The sequence below is a fragment of the Oncorhynchus keta genome, chromosome 17 (assembly GCF_023373465.1).
Source record: "Oncorhynchus keta strain PuntledgeMale-10-30-2019 chromosome 17, Oket_V2, whole genome shotgun sequence".
Classification (NCBI taxonomy): Eukaryota; Metazoa; Chordata; class Actinopteri; order Salmoniformes; family Salmonidae; genus Oncorhynchus; species Oncorhynchus keta.
This window is the reverse complement of record NC_068437.1, coordinates 24,940,636-24,958,177: the sequence shown is the minus strand read 5'-3', so window position 1 is coordinate 24,958,177 and position 17,542 is coordinate 24,940,636. Positions and strand designations below refer to the sequence as shown.

Here is a 17,542-nt window from a genome sequence, read left to right as displayed (position 1 = left end):
TTGAAGAAAACAAAACATTATGGGAAATTAGGTCTGTGACAAATAGAATTACACTGTAGGAAATCTATTTGCGTGGTAAACCAAGATTCTACAAAAAGACGCATAGGCCTACTGTAAATAAAGTTTATAGATTGAAGTACCTGTAGATGTTTTTATGATAGCAAATCAAAGAAATCTTGTAAACCCTCAGACTATTTAGAATATTGTTGATATAAACTACTTTGTATCAATACTTGAGATTGTTTTCCTCCTTTACCTGACCAAATAAATCCAAGCATGACAATACCTTGCCAGACATTATGGTACGTGTTTACAATGGTTTCCAGTAGTAATTCATTTGTATCTAGTCATGGTAGAAAGTTTAATGTGCTTGATTCAGAGAATTGAAACAACTTCCTGCTTTTTTTACAAGTTCATGATCATTGCATAGAATAAAACAAAGAAAGTGAAATGGTTCCCAAGTTTACCGTTAATATATTCTTTGCATTTTGCATTTTAAAAGTTAAAATACTGTATTTGTACACCCCCTTATTCAGTGTTGTCTTACTGTGAACAAGGTGTCTTATGTTAAGCTGTGAGAAATGTTGCCATTAGGTATTTTATTTCCCATGACAGGAAAGGCTCACTTTCAACTAACTAACCAACCGACCTAGCCAAGACTTTCGACTGTCAATCACGGTATTCTTATCGGCAGACTCAATAGCCTTGGTTTTTCTGACGACTGCCTCGCCTGGTTCACCAACTACTTTGCAGACAGAGTTCAGTGTGTCATATCGGAGAGCATGTTGTCCGGACCGCTGGCAGTCTCTATGGGGGTACCACAGGGTTCAATTCTCGGGCCGACTCTTTTCTCTGTATATATCAATGATGTCGCTCTTGCTGCGGGCGATTCCCTGATCCACCTCTACACAGACCATTCTGTATACTTCTGGCCCTTCGTTGGACACTGTGCTCATTTACCTCCAAACAAGCTTCAATGCCATACAACACTCCTTCCGTGGCCTCCAACTGCTCTTAGTAAAACCAAATGCATGCTTTTCAACTGTTCGCTGCCCGCACCTGCCCGCCCGACTAGCATCACCACCCTGGACGGTTCCAACCTAGAATATGTGGACTACTATAAATACCTAGGTGTCTGGCTAGACTGTAATGTCTCCTTCCAGACTCATATTAAACATCTCCAATCCAAAGTCAAATCTAGAATTGGCTTTCTATTTCGCAACAAAGCCTCCTTCACTCACACAGCCAAACTTACCCTCGTAAAACTGACTATCCTACCGATCCTCGACTTCAGCGATGTCATCTACAAAATAGCTTCCAACACTCTACTCAGCAAACTGGATGCAGTCTATCACGGTGCCATCCGTTTTGTTACCAAATCACCTTATACCACCCACCACTGCGACCTGTATGCTCTAGTCGTCAGACCCACTGGCTCCAGGTCATCTATAAGTCTATGCTAGGTAAAGCTCCACCTTATCCCAGTTCACTGGTCACGATAACAACACCCACCCTTAGCACACGTTCCAGCAGGTATATCTCACTGATCATCCCCAACGCCAACACCTAATTTGGCCACCTTTCCTTCCAGTTCTCTGCTGCCAGTGACTGGAACGAATTGCTAAAACCGCTGAAGTTGGAGAATTTTATTTCCCTCACCAACTTTAAACATCAACTATCTGAGCAGCTAACTGATCACTGCAGTTGTACATAGTCCATCTGTAAATAGCCCACCCAATCTACCTACCTCATCCCCATACTGTTTTTATTTGATTTACTTTTCTGCTCTTTTGCACACAGTATCTCTACTTGCACATCATCATCTGCTCATTTATCACTCCAGTGTTAATCTGCTAAATTGTAATTATTCGCTCCTATGGCCTATTTATTGCCTACCTCCTCATGCCTTTTGCACACACTGTATATAGACATTATTTTCTCTACTATGTCATTGACTTGTTTGTGTTATTGGCTTGTTTATTGTTTAGTCCATGTGTAACTCTGTGTTGTTGTCTGTGTCACACTGCTTTGCTTTATCTTGGCCAGGTCGCAGTTGCAAATGAGAACTTGTTGTCAACTAGCCTACCTGGTTAAATAAAGGTGAAATAAAATACACAGAGTATACAAAACATTAAGGACACCTGTTCCTTCCTTGACATAGAATGAGCAGGTGAATCCAGGTGAAAGCCATGATCCCTTATTGAGGTCACTTGTTAAATGCACTTCAATCAATGTAGATGGAAGGGGAGGAGACAGGTTAAATAAGGATTTTAAATAAGTATCAAAAATCAAATGCACAATAATTTTGTGCAATGGAATGGTGAGGGAATGAGCTAAAATGTTCCAGCTAACATTGGATTGGAGCCTGAGCATTTTGTTTACCAGAGTCAACTGTCCAGGTGTTGGAGGCAATAACAGGACTGCTGGAGGATAGATGATAGTTCTCTGGAACTCTGCTCTCTCCAATCAGGAAGCAGTCGCTCATTGTTGAGGGCCTGTAGCTTGGTGGTCCCCTCTCTTAGTACCTGGTACATACGCCACCTGCTCTGTATCCTAAGCCTGGTTTGACGTAAAGTAATGCCACGGGCAATATTTTTGGCCCTTAGCTCCCGTAATGCTGGCAGATTAAGACTTGAGAAGACTAGACCACGACTAGGTGATACATCCAGGAACTCTAGAGACATGGACTCCAGCATGTAAGATATGCAATGTCAGGGACTTAAGGTTGGGCAGTGACTTGGTCAGGATCTGCAAAGTGCCCTTTGAAGACCCAAAAGTACTTGAGTTCAAGGACACGGAGGTGCTGGAACTGAGTGAGGAGTGACACTGATGTCTCAGACCAGTCAAAATGCAGGCACATCTAGGTGATCCGAGGGCAGCTGTGGGACAGTTTGCCCAGTAGTACCTGAAAGTTAGTGAACTGGTCCATCGTGATCTTGGTAATGTTGTTGTGGTGGGAAATGGAGACAACCCGCAGGTCCAGTGGCTCCAGTAGTGTGAATGTCTAGTTCAATTCCAGTTGGCGGAGATCCCTGCAGTGGACATTTTTTAGAAGGTCAGAGAGAAGCTCCCCCCACTTGTTGCACTGGTCCCCCAGGTCAAAGCTGGCTTTTAGGGTGAGTAGGCTTGCACCACAGGATATGAGGTGGTGGGTGTAGTGGTGAAACCATGCCTTCCAAAGCTCAAAACTCTCTGTTGGACACCAGCAGTCCTTCCTGTCCAAGGTTGAGCACTCCATGGTGAGAAAAGTCTGCCAATCTCCAAAGCTTCCCTGGTCGCACAAGGCAACTCCAACTGAAGCATACAAGCGCAGAATTGCACTTGTCAACCTCAGGAAGGAAAGCACAGGGAGCTGGCATTCCACCGGCAGAAGATTGAAAGGGAAGAAGTCGTCCCCTGCTTTGGCCATTCTTCTTCTACTGACAGGGACAAGCTTCTTCCTTGGGGACATGGTGTTCACTGGTCGAGGTCAAAATCCCCACAAGTCTGATATAGCTAGCTATGCAAAAAATATTCTGGTCTGGTTCTTCTCAGAGCTAAGAAAGATAATCAAATGTTTGTCAGCAATCATCTATAGTATACTAACTATTGTAACTATAACATTAGTCTTAACTTAACAATTCAAATAAAATGTTATTTGTCACATCCACATGGTTAGCTGATGTTAATGCAAGTGTAGCGAAATGCTTGTGCTTCTAGTTCCGACAGTGCAGTAATATCTAACAATTCCCCAACAACTACCTAATACATACAAATCTAAAAGGGGTGAATGAGAATATGTATATGTAAGTATATTGAAGAGCGATGGCCGAGCGGCATAGGCAAGGTGCACTAGATGGTATAAAATACAGTATATACATGTGATATAAGTAATGTAAGATATGTAGACATGATTAAAGTGGTATTATTTAGAGTGGCATTGTGTAGAGTGACGAGTGAACCATTTATTAAAGTGTCCAGTGATTGGGTCTCAATGTAGGCAGCAGACTCTCTGAGTTAGTGATTGATGCTTATTAGTCTGATGGCCTTGAGATAGAAGCTGTTTTTCAGTCTCTTGGTCCCAGCTTTGATGCACCTGTACTGACCTCGCCTTCTGGATGGTAGAGGTGTGAACAGGCAGTGGCTCGGGTGGTTGATGTCCTTGATGATCTGTAGAAGTGTCTGGTTACTGTGTTCATGAAATAAAAGTCCTATTCCAGCGTTTGCGAAATAGTACAACCTAGCTAACCGGCAGCACGAGATTTTGTATAAAAGTAGTAAGTTAGCTAGCTTGCTTGAGAAAAACACCAACATAAATGCCTGAGGTTGTCATCAATGTGGCAATGAAAGAATGGAACAAATACGTTTTTACCTCCTCGAAATCTAACGTTATATAGCTAGCTAACAACTGGTGTTTTGTACTGCATGTTTACTAGCGTTATTTAATCATGTAACTTAGCTAGCCAGCTTGAAATGGAATGCAAAAAGAGACTTAGCTAACGTTAAAGAGCAACCTTGGTAGTTTTTCTTGGTAGCTAGTTAATTATATTAAATGACATAGGGTGCCGATATCAAATGTCTAAATCAAATCAAATCAAATTTATTTATATAGCCCTTCGTACATCAGCTGATATCTCAAAGAGCTGTACAGAAACCCAGCCTAAAACCCCAAACACCAAACAGCAGGTCTAATTATAAGACCAATTGGATAACAGTCAAACACAGTAGTTAGCTGATGGAAAACTGTGGATGAGTTGGGTCAGGGTTAAAAGGGATACCAATTTTGTAAAAGTTATGTCATAGTCCCGTTCACTACGAGACTGCGTCTCACACAGCGTCGAGTTCTACAGCAGACTGGACTTGATTTCCATTCGCACTTGCTGGCTAGCGGAACCACTGGGGAAAAGCTAGCTACAATTCGGCAATAAATATCATTCTACTGAGCATTACATGATGTAAATACAAACATGAATTTTGCTATCAGCTAGTAATGTTGCCCTCGTAGAACTTAAGAGGACAACTGCTAGAGATCCGTGTATGGAGGTTCTGAGTAGTGCTGTTTTTGTTCACAATTATTGCACCCACGTGGTGTCCCAGCTCTACGAGTTATTTATTTTCATATACTAACTGGCCACCAGACTACAGAAACTATAGCAATGGAACTGAAGTAATGGAATAGCAATAAGTATAATGTTATCAATGTGACTTTTTAATTTAATTAGGCAAGTCAGTTAAGAACAAATTATTATTACAATGATTGACCTAGCGGGGAAGAGTAGGTTAACTGCATTATAGCGGAACAACAGATTTTTACTTTGTCATTTCAGGGATTCAATCCAGCAACCTTTCGGTTACTAGCCCAACACTCTAACCACTAGGCTACCTGCTTCCACGAGATAGAAAAAAAGCTAATAAAGTCATTGGCTGCTTAGTTTCATTTTTATTTCACCCCCTTTAAAAACGACAAATAACTGGAAGTCTTTAAAAGAGTGGAACCCTCACTCTCCTAACATAAAGTCCTACCCTATCCACCCTTATTCTCTTCCCTCCCCTCTTTTGACTCACCACTCCTCTCCCCTAAATGTTCTCGCCTTTCTCACTCCTGAAAAGTAACAAATTGTGTGAGGATGGATATGTTAGAACTACCCCCTATGCACTTATGGAGATTTTTGCATATGTGTAAGTATTATGATAATGGTTGATACAACCCTAACCCTTGTTTGATTGGTTAGTGTGTAGTCCTAGATGTGTTTTATCTGCTATATGTAGAGTGGTGTTTTGTATGTTTGTATGTGTTATGTATATTTAGATGTGTGTGTTAACTCCCACTGAAGTTCATTTTTTATATATTATCCTTACCTTGTTTTACCTTGTTCTCAGCCTCTTGGTTTTGTGCTTTTCTCCCCGGCCTCCTGTTCTGAGACAAACCATACCGTGGCGGCAATGTAGCCTAGTGGTTAGAGTGTTGAACTAGTAACAGGAAGGTTACGAGTTCAAACCCCCGAGCTGACAAGGTACAAATCTGTCGTTCTGCCCCTGAAAAGGCAGTAAACACACTGTTCCTAGGCAGTCATTGAAAATAAGAATTTGTTCTTAACTGACTTGCCTAGTTAAATAAAGGTTTTAAAAAAAAATACAATAGGATTTTGAGAGAGTTTTCTTTGTCAAAGGCCATATTGTAGAATGGAAATGTTAAATGTACCATAGAACAATCATAGAAAACAATCTTTATTTTGATAGTATTCTGGAATAATCTCATTGTCTAGACAATGGACTGGTTTCCCAGACTCAGATTACACCTAGTCCTAGACAAAAAAGCATGCTCAATATAAATTCAATATAAAATAGTTTGTGCCCAGGACTGGGCTTAGGGGAGGAGAGGACAGAAGAGGAGAGGAAGAGGGTGAGATGGAATACTCAGTATTTAGCTTAGGTACAAGCATGCTAGGGAGTGTGGGGAGGGGCTATGGGTAGGCATGCCCAGGGTCCTCAGCCACAGTCCAGGTAGGCTTCAGGTAGGCACAGTCCAGACACTTCCGGGAGTTATTAGATGTAGAAAAGGACAAAAGAAGGGGGTTAGTGGGAGCATGCTTAGATACATCAGATAAAGACAGTACAGTACACCAGATGAGACAAGCTGACCATGGCCCCATGGCAAATAAAAACTGAGTACAAAAAGCCAGGGACTCAGCGCATGTAATATAGTCAGTGGTATGGAATCCCAGTTGAGAGTCATTCAAATAGAGACAGCAAGGATGGTTCATCAGTCCAGTACCTTCGGACCTGATGCCTCTCTGTTTGGTTCTCAGCATTAATGAATTAGGGAACTAGCATCCTGTCCAGGGGGTATAGGCTACTTGTACCTCAAGCTGCCTTACATGACAGAAACAGGAAATAGGCTTCTGCCCATATGGGTCATTCATGCTCAGACAAGGATTATTTGACCAAGGCTTAGCTACAAGTTACTTACTTTAACTTACAAGACTGAAACCAAGTATGATTCTCTCAACATAAAAGAGGAGCTCTGTATCCATCTGTTTTCTTAGATATTGGGGGAACAAGGAGTCCTGCATCTTGTGGTTATCTTCTGTTTTCCCTTTCTAACACATACCCTTCTCAAACTCTACCTTCCTAACCGACATCGCCTCCTCCCAATATCAGTCAATCATAATCACCTTTATTGTGCATCTTTATAAACATTAGCCAATTTACCATTTCTGCTTCCCTCTTCTTATCACTCGCATGTTTATCCTCGCCCTGGTGGCAGGCGTAGGTTTTCCTCCCAACCACCAGGAAGGGGGTTCCGTCATGGGGAACATATTTTAGTTCCCAATGCAAGTTTTTTCATGATGCGAGATCTGAGAAGTTAAACAAATGACACAAGTTAGAATGGCAGTTAATCTCTATAGTCAGTTTGATGGATAATCTAACATCAATTAATGTTAATAAACACACGTCTCTCTACTCTCATCTACAAGACCCTGCTGGGTAAAGTCCCCCCTTATCTCAGCTCGCTGGTCACCATACCATCTCCCACCTGTAGCACACGCTCCAGCAGGTATATCTCTCTGGTCACCCCTAAAACCAATTCTTTCTTGAGCCACCTCTCCTTCCAGTTCTCTGCTGCCAATGACTGGAACGAACTACAAAATTCTCTGAAACTGGAAACACTTATCTCCCTCACTAGCTTTAAGCACCAGCTGTCAGAGCAGCTCACAGATTACTGCACCTGTACATAGCCCATCTATAATTTAGCCCAAACAACTACCTCTTTCCCTACTGTATTTATTTGATTTTATGTATTTAATTTGCTCCTTTGCACCCCATTATTTTTATTTCTACTTAGCACATTCTTCCACTGCAAATCTACCATTCCAGTGTTTTACTTGCTATATTGTATTTGCCTTTACCTCCTTATCTCATTTACTCACATCGTATATAGACTTGTTTCTACTGTATTATTATTGACTGTTTGTTTTACTCCATGTGTAACTCTGTGTTGTTGTATATGTCGAACTGCTTTGCTTTATCTTGGCCAGGTCGCAATTGTAAATGAGAACTGTTGATAAAAGGATATTAGAAGGATGAGCCGGTAAAGGATCGATTCAGACAAGGTGTTAAAATTGTACGACAAGCGACAGTTTATTCAGAGTGAGAATATCTGGTACACGTAAATACGGCTCTCCCATTCGCTCGCACAGAACAGCAGGAAAAGAGAAAGAGTGAACCGGTACAATACAATTTATACAAAACAGAAAGTACGTTGATTCTGGAAGTTCGATTCTTCGGATTGGTTCACACTGGAGGTAGTCTTCTTGCATTGGCTCAGCTGGGCCGTCCGTCACTCTAGAATCCCGCCGTCACACAATGTTCAGCTAAAGGGGGAAATTTGGTGTGTGCGCTGGCCTAGCAGTTATGGGTGTGTGTGCGTGAGTTATCCTGTAGAGGGCCCCACAGGCTTTACTGTGAGTTGTAGCCATGTATTTAGCAGTAGGCTGATCACTTGCATAAGAAAATAGCAATTCTTTACAGAACTTGTTCTCAACTTGCCTACCTGGTTAAATAAATAAATTAAATAAATCTAACTAACGTTACTAGTCAACGGAGTTTGCTAGCTTGCTATCTAGTTTACTAACGACCTAGATTCATATCGCTCCTTGATTAAATTCGAACTCACCCTTCTGTGCAGACGGTTTATCATTTTTATCATTTTTTTTACAACAAATGTGGTCCTTGTCTCCTGTTTATATTGGTTCAGACTGTCTTCTTGTAGACAAGTAAAATACTATACCTGATGCAACTCGATTGGCACAAACGGGACTGTTACGTCACGTTTACAAAATCGTATCCATTCTAGCAGTGACCGGTGATACGGTGTTACTGTTGACAACGTCATCAAATCGCGCGCCAAGGTTCTCTCAAATGTTCATGTGTTTCAAGTTTGAGTAAGCAGTGCGCAGGCTACTTCAATTTATAAAGCGTCGGCTACTGTGGTGTTATTATTATTTTTACAATTTAGTTAGCTAATACAACAGTTATTAAACTTCATGTACTCATGGATGAATCTATGAAACTGCCGTAACATCAAACACTGCCAATTGTATGTCCAGACATCTTTATTCCCATCTTCCCCTGACCGCCATCTTGAAATGTAAATGTTTGTTTCCTCTGATTGACGTTTTAACTAAAGGTAGCAATTTATATTTGTTCAGATCTCGTCGTGCATGATGGATCACATAGTAGTACAAACGCAGGAATAACAAAGTGAGTATTTTGGACTGTGTCTCATCAGCGACACTTTTTTTTAACGGGAGATTTCATGGCCTTTGTTTCGATGGAATAACGTTAGCAAGCTAGTTGTGGCATTGTTCGTTGTGATGTCTTGGCCCAAGCTTTAGCATTCGCTAGCTTTCATGTATATAGCTAACGTTAGCTAAGTGGGAAGCATATATTTTCAAAAGCAGAGTATGTACTAATAAGTACATGGAGCCAGCATGAAGCCCCAGCTAACTTGGTAACTAGAACGCGCATAGCATCTGCATCAGTCCTGAGGCATGTGGTGTTAGCATGCTAACGTTAGCCTAGATTTTTAATTCGACTGGGATCTTGCAATAGCTAGTTGAGTTGATTGTTGTGCCACGTTACACTGGCTAGGATGACCCGATGTGTGCAGGTGTAAAGTTGCCTGTCGAGAAAGACGAAATTAATAAATAGACCAGATGAAATAATATGATATGGAAACTCACGAAAGTTGACATGCAACCACAAGGTGTCAGCCTTTGATAAACCATTAGCTACCATCTGTTCAGAGTCTTTGTTAGGCCCCACTTTCTGCTTAGTTGATGCGCTTACAGTTTCCCCTTCAGGAGTAACTATCGATAACTCAAGGGGCTTACAGTTAAGCATTTCACTGTACTGTTTACAGCTGCTGTATCCTGCGTATGTGACCATAACATGTGAAACTTGTCTTAGGTTTTCAACTGATGGTATGGAGCAGGTGTTCCCATACGTTTTCACTCAGGCCTCCCTTCCTGAATTGGGGAACATCCCGCACCCCCCTTGTGCGCATCACGTCTATTTCTATGGGCATAAACACTGTTCATGACTGATTGTTCACACCCCTCTTGTTGGCGGAGAGCAAATGCTGCAGGTTTAAAGCTTATTCCCTGCAATTCTACACATGTCATGTAGTGCAGGTAATTTTTTGCTGTCTTAAAGCACATTTCTTTCTCCATGTGTAATGTGTATTTATGAGATATTTGAGTGACTCCAACATTACAACAAAATATATGGGCTAAAAACACACACACGTACGAAACGTTGAAATTTGGAAGTGCATCATCAGTTTTCCGCTTGTCATGTCAGTCATTGCATATCTTAGAGCTATTTCTAACTTGACAGTAACATAAGCAGCCCCTATTTGATCTTTGAAGTTCATTGCCTTCAAGTCTTTACTCTCAAACCATGATGTTTCTTTGTCTAGGTCCAGAATGCATAATACTCGATCCCTGTCAGTATCAAGATAAGATTCAACCACCCTGGCCTCCTAACCTCCCCTCATCCTCACTGCAGATCTTCAAGCACAGACTAGGGTAATGCTGCTGGATCTGGCGTAATGAGGTAGATGGGGGAATCCAAGAACATGGTGTTGAATGGCAGGCGGCATTGCAGCAGATTCTCCAGTGATCGATCCATAACCTCGGCCAGGTCCCTGCGACAGAGCAAGGGCTCCTTAAGAAGTAGGAGATGTAGTCAACGTAAGTGCTGTTCTCTGGCAATGCTCACCATAAATTACCCCTTTCAGCTTCATTAATAAATTACACTGGACTATTGGCAGATTTTTTGAATTGTACATTTTTTTTGGGGGGGGGGGCTCAATCATTTATTTTTCACCTCAGGTGTCATCAGTTCTACCCTTGAGGCAGAGAGACGTCATACCCCGTCGTCAGGTATGACTCCAAAGGAACTCTGTGAGAATGATGACTTGACTACAAGTCTTATTCTGGACCCCTACCTCGGCTTCCAGACCCATAAGATGAATAGCAGGTTTGTCTCTTTCTGGCTCACAATTGTCCACATTTGTCATAATAGCTTGTGCATAAGTCAGCAGCCAAAGTTTCACAACATCTGGGGAGGCGGTTTACTCGTATGCCTCAGACAAACTTGCCTATCACGATAGGCTATGTATGACTCGATGCACCAGCTGCATAACATTTGTATTGAGAATGGTTTGGAAAGTGGTTAAAAATGGACTGATGGTGTGCTTAGGTTTCGACCCATCAAGGACCGACAAGGACATTTGAAGGAGGTGCTAGAGTGCTTTAAAAAACATGATAACCTCGAGAAGGCCTTCCATGCCTTGACTGCTGGGGACTGGTCAAGACCCCACTTTCACCACAAGACGAAGGCTCAGGGCAAACTCTTCAAAGAGCATGTAAGTTATCTAGAAATATCTGTTGTTGTGCAAAAAGCATGAACCATCATCGAAACAAAAATATGTGGAAACTATTATTTTGTGTGTGTTTTGGCAGGTTTTTGTTTACCTACGAATGTTTGCAACTAACAGTGGGTTTGAAATACTTCCCTGCAATCGTTATTCCTCTGAGCAGAATGGAGCCAAAATTGTAGCAACAAAAGAGTGGTAAGGATATAATCATTTTAGTAGGATACATTTTGTTTAAAGAAAATGTTGTACTGTGTATATAGTCATTTTACAATCTCAAATATCACTCATTCATATTTTCCCAAGGAAAACTAATGATAAGATGGAATACCTGGTGGGCTGCATTGCTGAGCTATCACAGCATGAGGAAAGCATTTTACTGCGACATGGTGAAAATGACTTCAGTGTGATGTACTCCACCCGCAAGAACTGCGCTCAACTGTGGCTGGGACCTGCAGCCTTCATCAACCATGGTATACATCCCCATGCACTTCACAATAACTGTCTGCCTCATTCAACACACTTATGATATAATTCAAATACCTATATTAAGAGACTAAACATATGTTTGTTTTCCAGATTGCAGGCCAAATTGCAAGGCAAGTAATACCAATGCCTGCAAATCAAAAGTATTGTGTGAAATGAAGTGAATTGTACAAATGGCTAACATGTTTATGTATGTGTTATTCCAGTTTGTTTCCACTGGGCGAGATACAGCATGTGTCAAGGTTCTGAGGGATATTGAACCTGGGGAAGAAATCTCCTGTTATTATGGAGATGGCTTCTTTGGGGAAAATAATGAACTCTGTGAATGTTACACCTGTGAAAGGTATAATTTATTGATTTAATATAAAAATTGTAGTTACTGTATATGTATAATAATGAGTCCTACATTGGCTAGGATTTTGCTATTTCACATCTTCTGGTCCCTTCAGGCGCAGTGCTGGTGCTTTCAAACCGAAGACTGGGCAGTCTACGGCCACTCCTATTATCAACAGCATGTATGGCCTGAGAGAGACAGACAAACGGCTCCATCGACTTAAGAAATTAGAAGACAGCAAGTGCTCTGACAGTCAGTTGGACGGCTCTAATATGGATCCAGACTCTCAGGAAAATCGTGACACACATTCATGTAAGTGCACCTTTTGAGGTTGAGCAGGGATTGGCATTAAGGGTGGCATATTGTCTAGGCTAGGGCGAGTGAACTGAACCAGTCATGCAAGTTGAGCCTGCTCTGTGGTTGCCCCATTGAGCAGGTGATTTCAACAATAAAACTGAAAACAACCAAAATGCAAAGAATTCCAGTGGCCTTAAACTGAGCTTTTGGTTTCTCCCCATTGTTTAAGTGGAAGATGGACCATTTTTGGCTTTTATGGCTGTTAGGCAAGTTGTGTTTACTCTGTGGTTGCCCCAGGAAATTCAGGACATGGTTACTGATAAACAAAATACGATGATTTCTAATGGTGATCTTTCTGGTTCCTCCGCTATGTGTAGGAGAAAGGCAGGGTATATATGATATTTCTGCATGTAAAAAGCTCATTTACATTTTCAGGCAAGTGATCATAATCTTCGGGCAACTAAAAAATATTCCAGAGTCCTGATTTCCCCGATGGGCAAGTGATTTTCAGACCTTAGGGTCAATCCCTGGGTTGAGGATGTATAGCTGCTATTGGTCAATTATAAGATTTACTGGACACACATACTTGCATTAAGAACTATAACATGCTACATAATAATATTCTAATACATTGCAATTTTGCAATGATTGTCATTAGGTTTAGTAATGTTTGTCCAACTTTCTGATGACTGTTCTGCTGTTATTTCTTATTTTTCCGGTCCACATCTTAGTAGGGAGGACAGCCTGCTCCAGTGTGACCAGGCTCAGTGACGCACAAGCCCTAAGCAGGCACACTCTGTCCAAAATGCCTATGCCTACCTCATCATTCAATCAAAGACACTCAAAGAACTCCAACGTGCAAGAGAGACGAAACTCAAAGTCCGTAAAGCCTTTGCACAAGCTAGGAAGAAGGTGTCAGGTAACTGCTCACAGGTTCCCCATTGAGGTGGAAGCTATGGGTTTGTGCCTTAAGGACACCACAGAATTAGTCAGTAACAGGGTCTCGCGAAAGAGTGCGATGGATAAGCAAGGACCCATGCAAGTGGTGGGAACAAGGGGTTGTCTTGTGCACTACACTGTGAAGGAACACATTCAGAACCCAATGAAAGATGATAGTAGGTGCCCTGATGGTTTAGCTTGCACTCACAGAACTCGCAGTTCAACCAGAGCATCAGTTGGCACACAGGGGCCTGACAACATTAAACTTGAACCAAACTGTGGTGTGGTTAGTAAGACCAAGCCTACAGACCTCAGAGAGTATGTCACAGATGGTCACTGGATAATCAGCCCAAGCCTGGATATCAAGTGTCCAAGTGAGACCTGTCCCAGACAGAGGCAAATGATAAATCAGGAGGAGCAGCACTCTTTCAGACCAGCATCCCTTCTCCAGGAGGAGGTTCCAGGCCTGCACCATGCAGCCCGTACCCCAGACATAGCTGAATGCAGGAAAGAGTTGCAATGCCTGCCTGATGGTCGTGAGTACTACAACAATCTGTCTAAGGGAGACAAGCTTCTCCACCTTGGCAAGGGGAAGAAGAAACAGCAGATTACGCGCTATGATTCCCAGCTGATCCTAGCCAACAACAGCTCAGGCATTCCCAAATTAACCCTACGGAGACGAAGGGACAGCGGCAGCAGTAGGATTGAGCCTGGTGAGCCTGACCCTGTCAAGTCCTCCAGCTCCACAAAGACCAGCATGAAATTTGGGAAGAGCCATCACCATGCAAAGACCAAGAGGAGCTCTTATGCAGCCAGATGGAGTAATGGGACTTTCAGTCCTGTGGACCACATCCATTCCTCCAAACATGGCCTCAGTCCTGTGGAACACATTCATTCCTCCAAACATGGCCTCAGTCCTGTGGAACACATCCATTCCTCCAAACATGGCTTCAGTCCTGTGGACCACATCCGTTCCTCCAAACATGGCTTCAGTCCTGTGGAACACATCCGTTCCTCCAAACATGGCTTCAGTCCTGTGGACCACATCCATTCCTCCAAACATGGCCTCAGTCCTGTGGACCACATCCATTCCTCCAAACATGGCTTCAGTCCTGTGGACCACATCCATTCCTCCAAACATGGCTTCAGTCCTGTGGAACACATCCATTCCTCCAAACATGGCTTCAGTCCTGTGGAACACATTCGCTCCTCCAAACATGGCCTCAGTCCTGTGGAACACATTCGCTCCTCCAAACATGGCCTCAGTCCTGTGGAACACATTCGCTCCTCCAAACATGACTTCAGTCCTGTGGAACACATCCATTCCTCCAAACATGGCTTCAGTCCTGTGGACCACATCCATTCCTCCAAACATGGCTTCAGTCCTGTGGACCACATTCACTCTTCCAAACTGAAGATTCACCTGCAGCATGAGTGGGACAGCAGGAGGCTCAGCCAGTATTGCCATGGTAGTGGGCCCTTCACAGGTATAGTAGAGAGGGAGGCAGGGGAGGTCTTTGGGCCCACAGTAGCAACATTTGGAATGCACGATGACACAGAGGAAGACTCGTCCTCTTCAGAAGAAGAGGATGAAGATGCATCTGACCATGAAGAGTTTGACGATGATTTTATTCCACTTCCACCAACAAAACGCCTCCGGCTCATTGTTGGTAAAGACTCTATAGATATTGATATCGCATCAAGGAGACGTGAAAATCAGTCACGAACAGTCAATCAATGAGCTCTATGGGTCTTCATTTGTTAAGTCAATAAAAGTACAATCACATGCTGTTGTAAAATGTTAACTATTTTTGTACATGGTGGAACTTGGTTTGTTATTCATATTGTAGAATGTGTACATTTTACATGGCATACAATGTGTAGGCAATTATTTTTCTATCTTCAGCTTTATTTTGTACAATTGTTAATTATATTTAAAGCATTTTCTAGTTTGTGTTGGTAAACATGCTAAATGTTGCTCCACTGACATCGCAAGAATGGAACCTTTTGGGAACACACCGCAAACAAAATGTGCTTTTGTCAACATGGCAGCGTATACATGCATATAAAATAATATGCATTTTATATATTGTTTTGAGAGCATTTAAAAGGAACAGAATTCTTGTTTCTTGCTGGAGGTATGTGAAAATGTTTGACTTCCAGTGATTCCTGGGAGCTGGTCTCTGATGTTTTAGTCCCGTTGTAATCACTCATTCCTTAATCAAAATGTGTTGGTGCTTGCATAATGATTCTCTTTGGTAACTTTTTAGTTTGTGCAGATGTGGTTGTTTTGGATGTTATTTTATTTTTTGATCACATTTTTATTTTTCTATTCATTTCACTCAATTCTCGGAACTGTATAATTTCTCTGTCTTTATTTAACAATCACAAATTCAGAACTTACTTGGTCTGGCTTAGGTGGTGTAGATATTCAAACACTTTTCTCACTTTGTTATTTTGTTCACCATTTGATCATCAGTTCACCTGAATTACTTTGTCTGCTGTGTCTGAATGGTGTGGTGCATGTCTCAACTTTTTAAATTGCTCTTTATATACTGGACCAGTCAAGTTTGGACACACCTACTCATTCCAGGGTTTTTCTTTATTTTATTTTTAGCGGTTTATAAATGCTTCACAGAGTTCAAGTAACAGACACATCTCAACATCAACTGTTCAGAGGAGACTGCATGAATCAGGCTTTCATGGTCAAATTGCTGCAAAGAAACCATTACTAAAGAACACCAATAATAAGAAGGGACTTGCTTGGACCAAGAAACATGAGCAATGGACATTAAACCGGTGGAAATCTTTCCTTCGGTCTGATGTGTCCAAATTTGAGATTTGAATTCCAACCGCTGTGTCTTTGTGAGACGCAGAGTTTGTGAAGGGATGATCTCTGCATGTGTGGTTCCCACTGTGAAGCATGGAGGAGGTGGTGTGATGGCGTGGGGGTTCTTTGCTGGGGACACTGTCATTGATTTATTTAGAGTTCAAGGCACACTTAATCAGCATGGCTACTACAGCATTCTGCAATGATACGCCATCCCATCTGGTTTGCGCTTAGTAGGACTATAATTTGATTTTCAACAGGACAATGACCCAACACACCTCCAGGCTGTGTCAGCATATGTGGGAACTCCAAGACTTTTGGAAAATCATTCTATGTGAAGCTGGTTGAGAGAATGCCAATCATGTGCGAAGCTGTCATCAAGGCAAAGGGTGGCTACTTTGTAGAATCTAATTTTGAATGAACACTTTTGTTGTTACTACATAGTTCCATGTGTGTTATTTCCTAGTTTTGATGTCTTCACTATTATTCTACAATGTAGAAAACTTTTCCAAACTTTTGACTGGTACTGTATATTTTTATACTAGGTTGATTTAAAGTATGTTGTACAACTTTGGACCTGTCACTAATACTGTGTTCTGTCATATGTAGGCTACTGCCTGTAGTCTTGATTAAGCTACCTTTTTGAGTTGCTTGCATAATGTTGAGAATTACAGTTGAATTTGATAAAACATGGCTGTGTTTTCTATAACTTTGTTTTTCTTAACATTCATCTACTTTGGAAAAGAAAAACAATAGTAAACTTGTGCTTATTTCTGGTGAATGTAGTTTATTATGCAAATCACAAAATCTTGTTTTTATTTTACAGTTTGAGTAATCAAATTAAAGGTTTCTTCCAAATGTAATGTCTTCATGACCTGATGCACTTCGCTGCTCTTTAAGGAGACGTGGTCAAATCGAGGAACTTTCTGGAACCTTAGTTTCCATTCTTAATTGCTGCCCCCACGAAGATCATGTGAATTCCCTGAAATATAGAATATGTTTTTTAAATTTAACCTTTATTTAGCCAGGTAAGACCCATTGAGATTAAAAACCTATTTTGCGAGGATGACCTGGCAAGAAGGCCAAACCGATCTGGCTGCCCTACATTATTTGTAAACTGTAGGGGGTGTCTTCAAATACTTGAGAATGGGTAATGGGACAAATAGCATTTGAAGTCTACACTACTCCTTGGGTACACAGACTTGACCTCAGCTTTTGCCATATTAATTGACCC

The 17,542-nt window shown here is 41.7% G+C and overlaps 2 protein-coding genes and 1 long non-coding RNA gene across 7 annotated transcripts; 1 reads left to right on the top strand and 2 right to left on the bottom strand.

Moving 5' to 3' along the window:
• Nucleotides 1-2,378: 2,378 nt before the first annotated feature.
• On the bottom strand, nucleotides 2,379-3,451 carry LOC118396689 (uncharacterized). Its single transcript, XM_035791039.1, is given in 5 exon segments — nucleotides 2,379-2,703; nucleotides 2,705-2,758; nucleotides 2,760-3,187; nucleotides 3,189-3,334; nucleotides 3,337-3,451. Coding segments are annotated over 5 exon segments (1,068 nt in total).
• A 2,672-nt stretch (nucleotides 3,452-6,123) lies between these two features.
• LOC118396690 (uncharacterized) lies at nucleotides 6,124-8,783 on the bottom strand. 2 transcript variants are annotated; one of them, XR_004828247.1, is made up of 3 exons: nucleotides 8,657-8,783; nucleotides 7,192-7,337; nucleotides 6,124-6,512 (listed from the first exon to the last, which is right to left on the bottom strand). It is a non-coding gene; the product is annotated as an uncharacterized LOC118396690 (long non-coding RNA). The 2 variants fall into 2 exon arrangements; XR_008066423.1 differs by having other exon boundaries at nucleotides 7,911-8,760.
• A 136-nt stretch (nucleotides 8,784-8,919) lies between these two features.
• On the top strand, nucleotides 8,920-17,084 carry LOC118396687 (histone-lysine N-methyltransferase KMT5B). Of its 4 annotated transcripts, XM_035791034.2 has the most exons (12): nucleotides 8,920-9,079; nucleotides 9,192-9,243; nucleotides 9,952-10,175; nucleotides 10,463-10,736; nucleotides 10,878-11,025; nucleotides 11,248-11,413; nucleotides 11,511-11,620; nucleotides 11,729-11,895; nucleotides 12,002-12,021; nucleotides 12,115-12,251; nucleotides 12,358-12,554; nucleotides 13,271-17,084. In XM_035791034.2, the coding sequence occupies exons 4-12, from the start codon at nucleotides 10,604-10,606 to the stop codon at nucleotides 15,217-15,219; spliced, it is 3,027 nt and encodes a 1,008-aa protein (XP_035646927.2). In that variant the 5' UTR covers nucleotides 8,920-9,079; nucleotides 9,192-9,243; nucleotides 9,952-10,175; nucleotides 10,463-10,603; the 3' UTR covers nucleotides 15,220-17,084. The 4 variants fall into 4 exon arrangements, with proteins under 4 accessions (XP_035646927.2, XP_035646926.2, XP_035646925.2 ...); XM_035791033.2 differs by lacking the exon at nucleotides 8,920-9,079 and having other exon boundaries at nucleotides 9,094-9,243; nucleotides 10,552-10,736; XM_035791032.2 differs by lacking the exon at nucleotides 8,920-9,079 and having other exon boundaries at nucleotides 9,094-9,243.
• The last annotated feature ends 458 nt before the right edge of the window (nucleotides 17,085-17,542 follow it).

What these genes read in the sequence shown, in the direction of transcription:
- LOC118396687 (XM_035791034.2), top strand. Translation starts at nt 10,604, where the DNA reads ATGGGGGAATCCAAGAACATGGTGTTGAATGGCAGGCGGCATTGCAGC. An exon ending in ATTGTAGCAACAAAAGAGTG is followed by an intron (nt 11,621 to 11,728) that starts GTAAGGATATAA and finishes TATTTTCCCAAG; the next exon opens with GAAAACTAATGATAAGATGG. An exon ending in GAATGTTACACCTGTGAAAG is followed by an intron (nt 12,252 to 12,357) that starts GTATAATTTATT and finishes TGGTCCCTTCAG; the next exon opens with GCGCAGTGCTGGTGCTTTCA.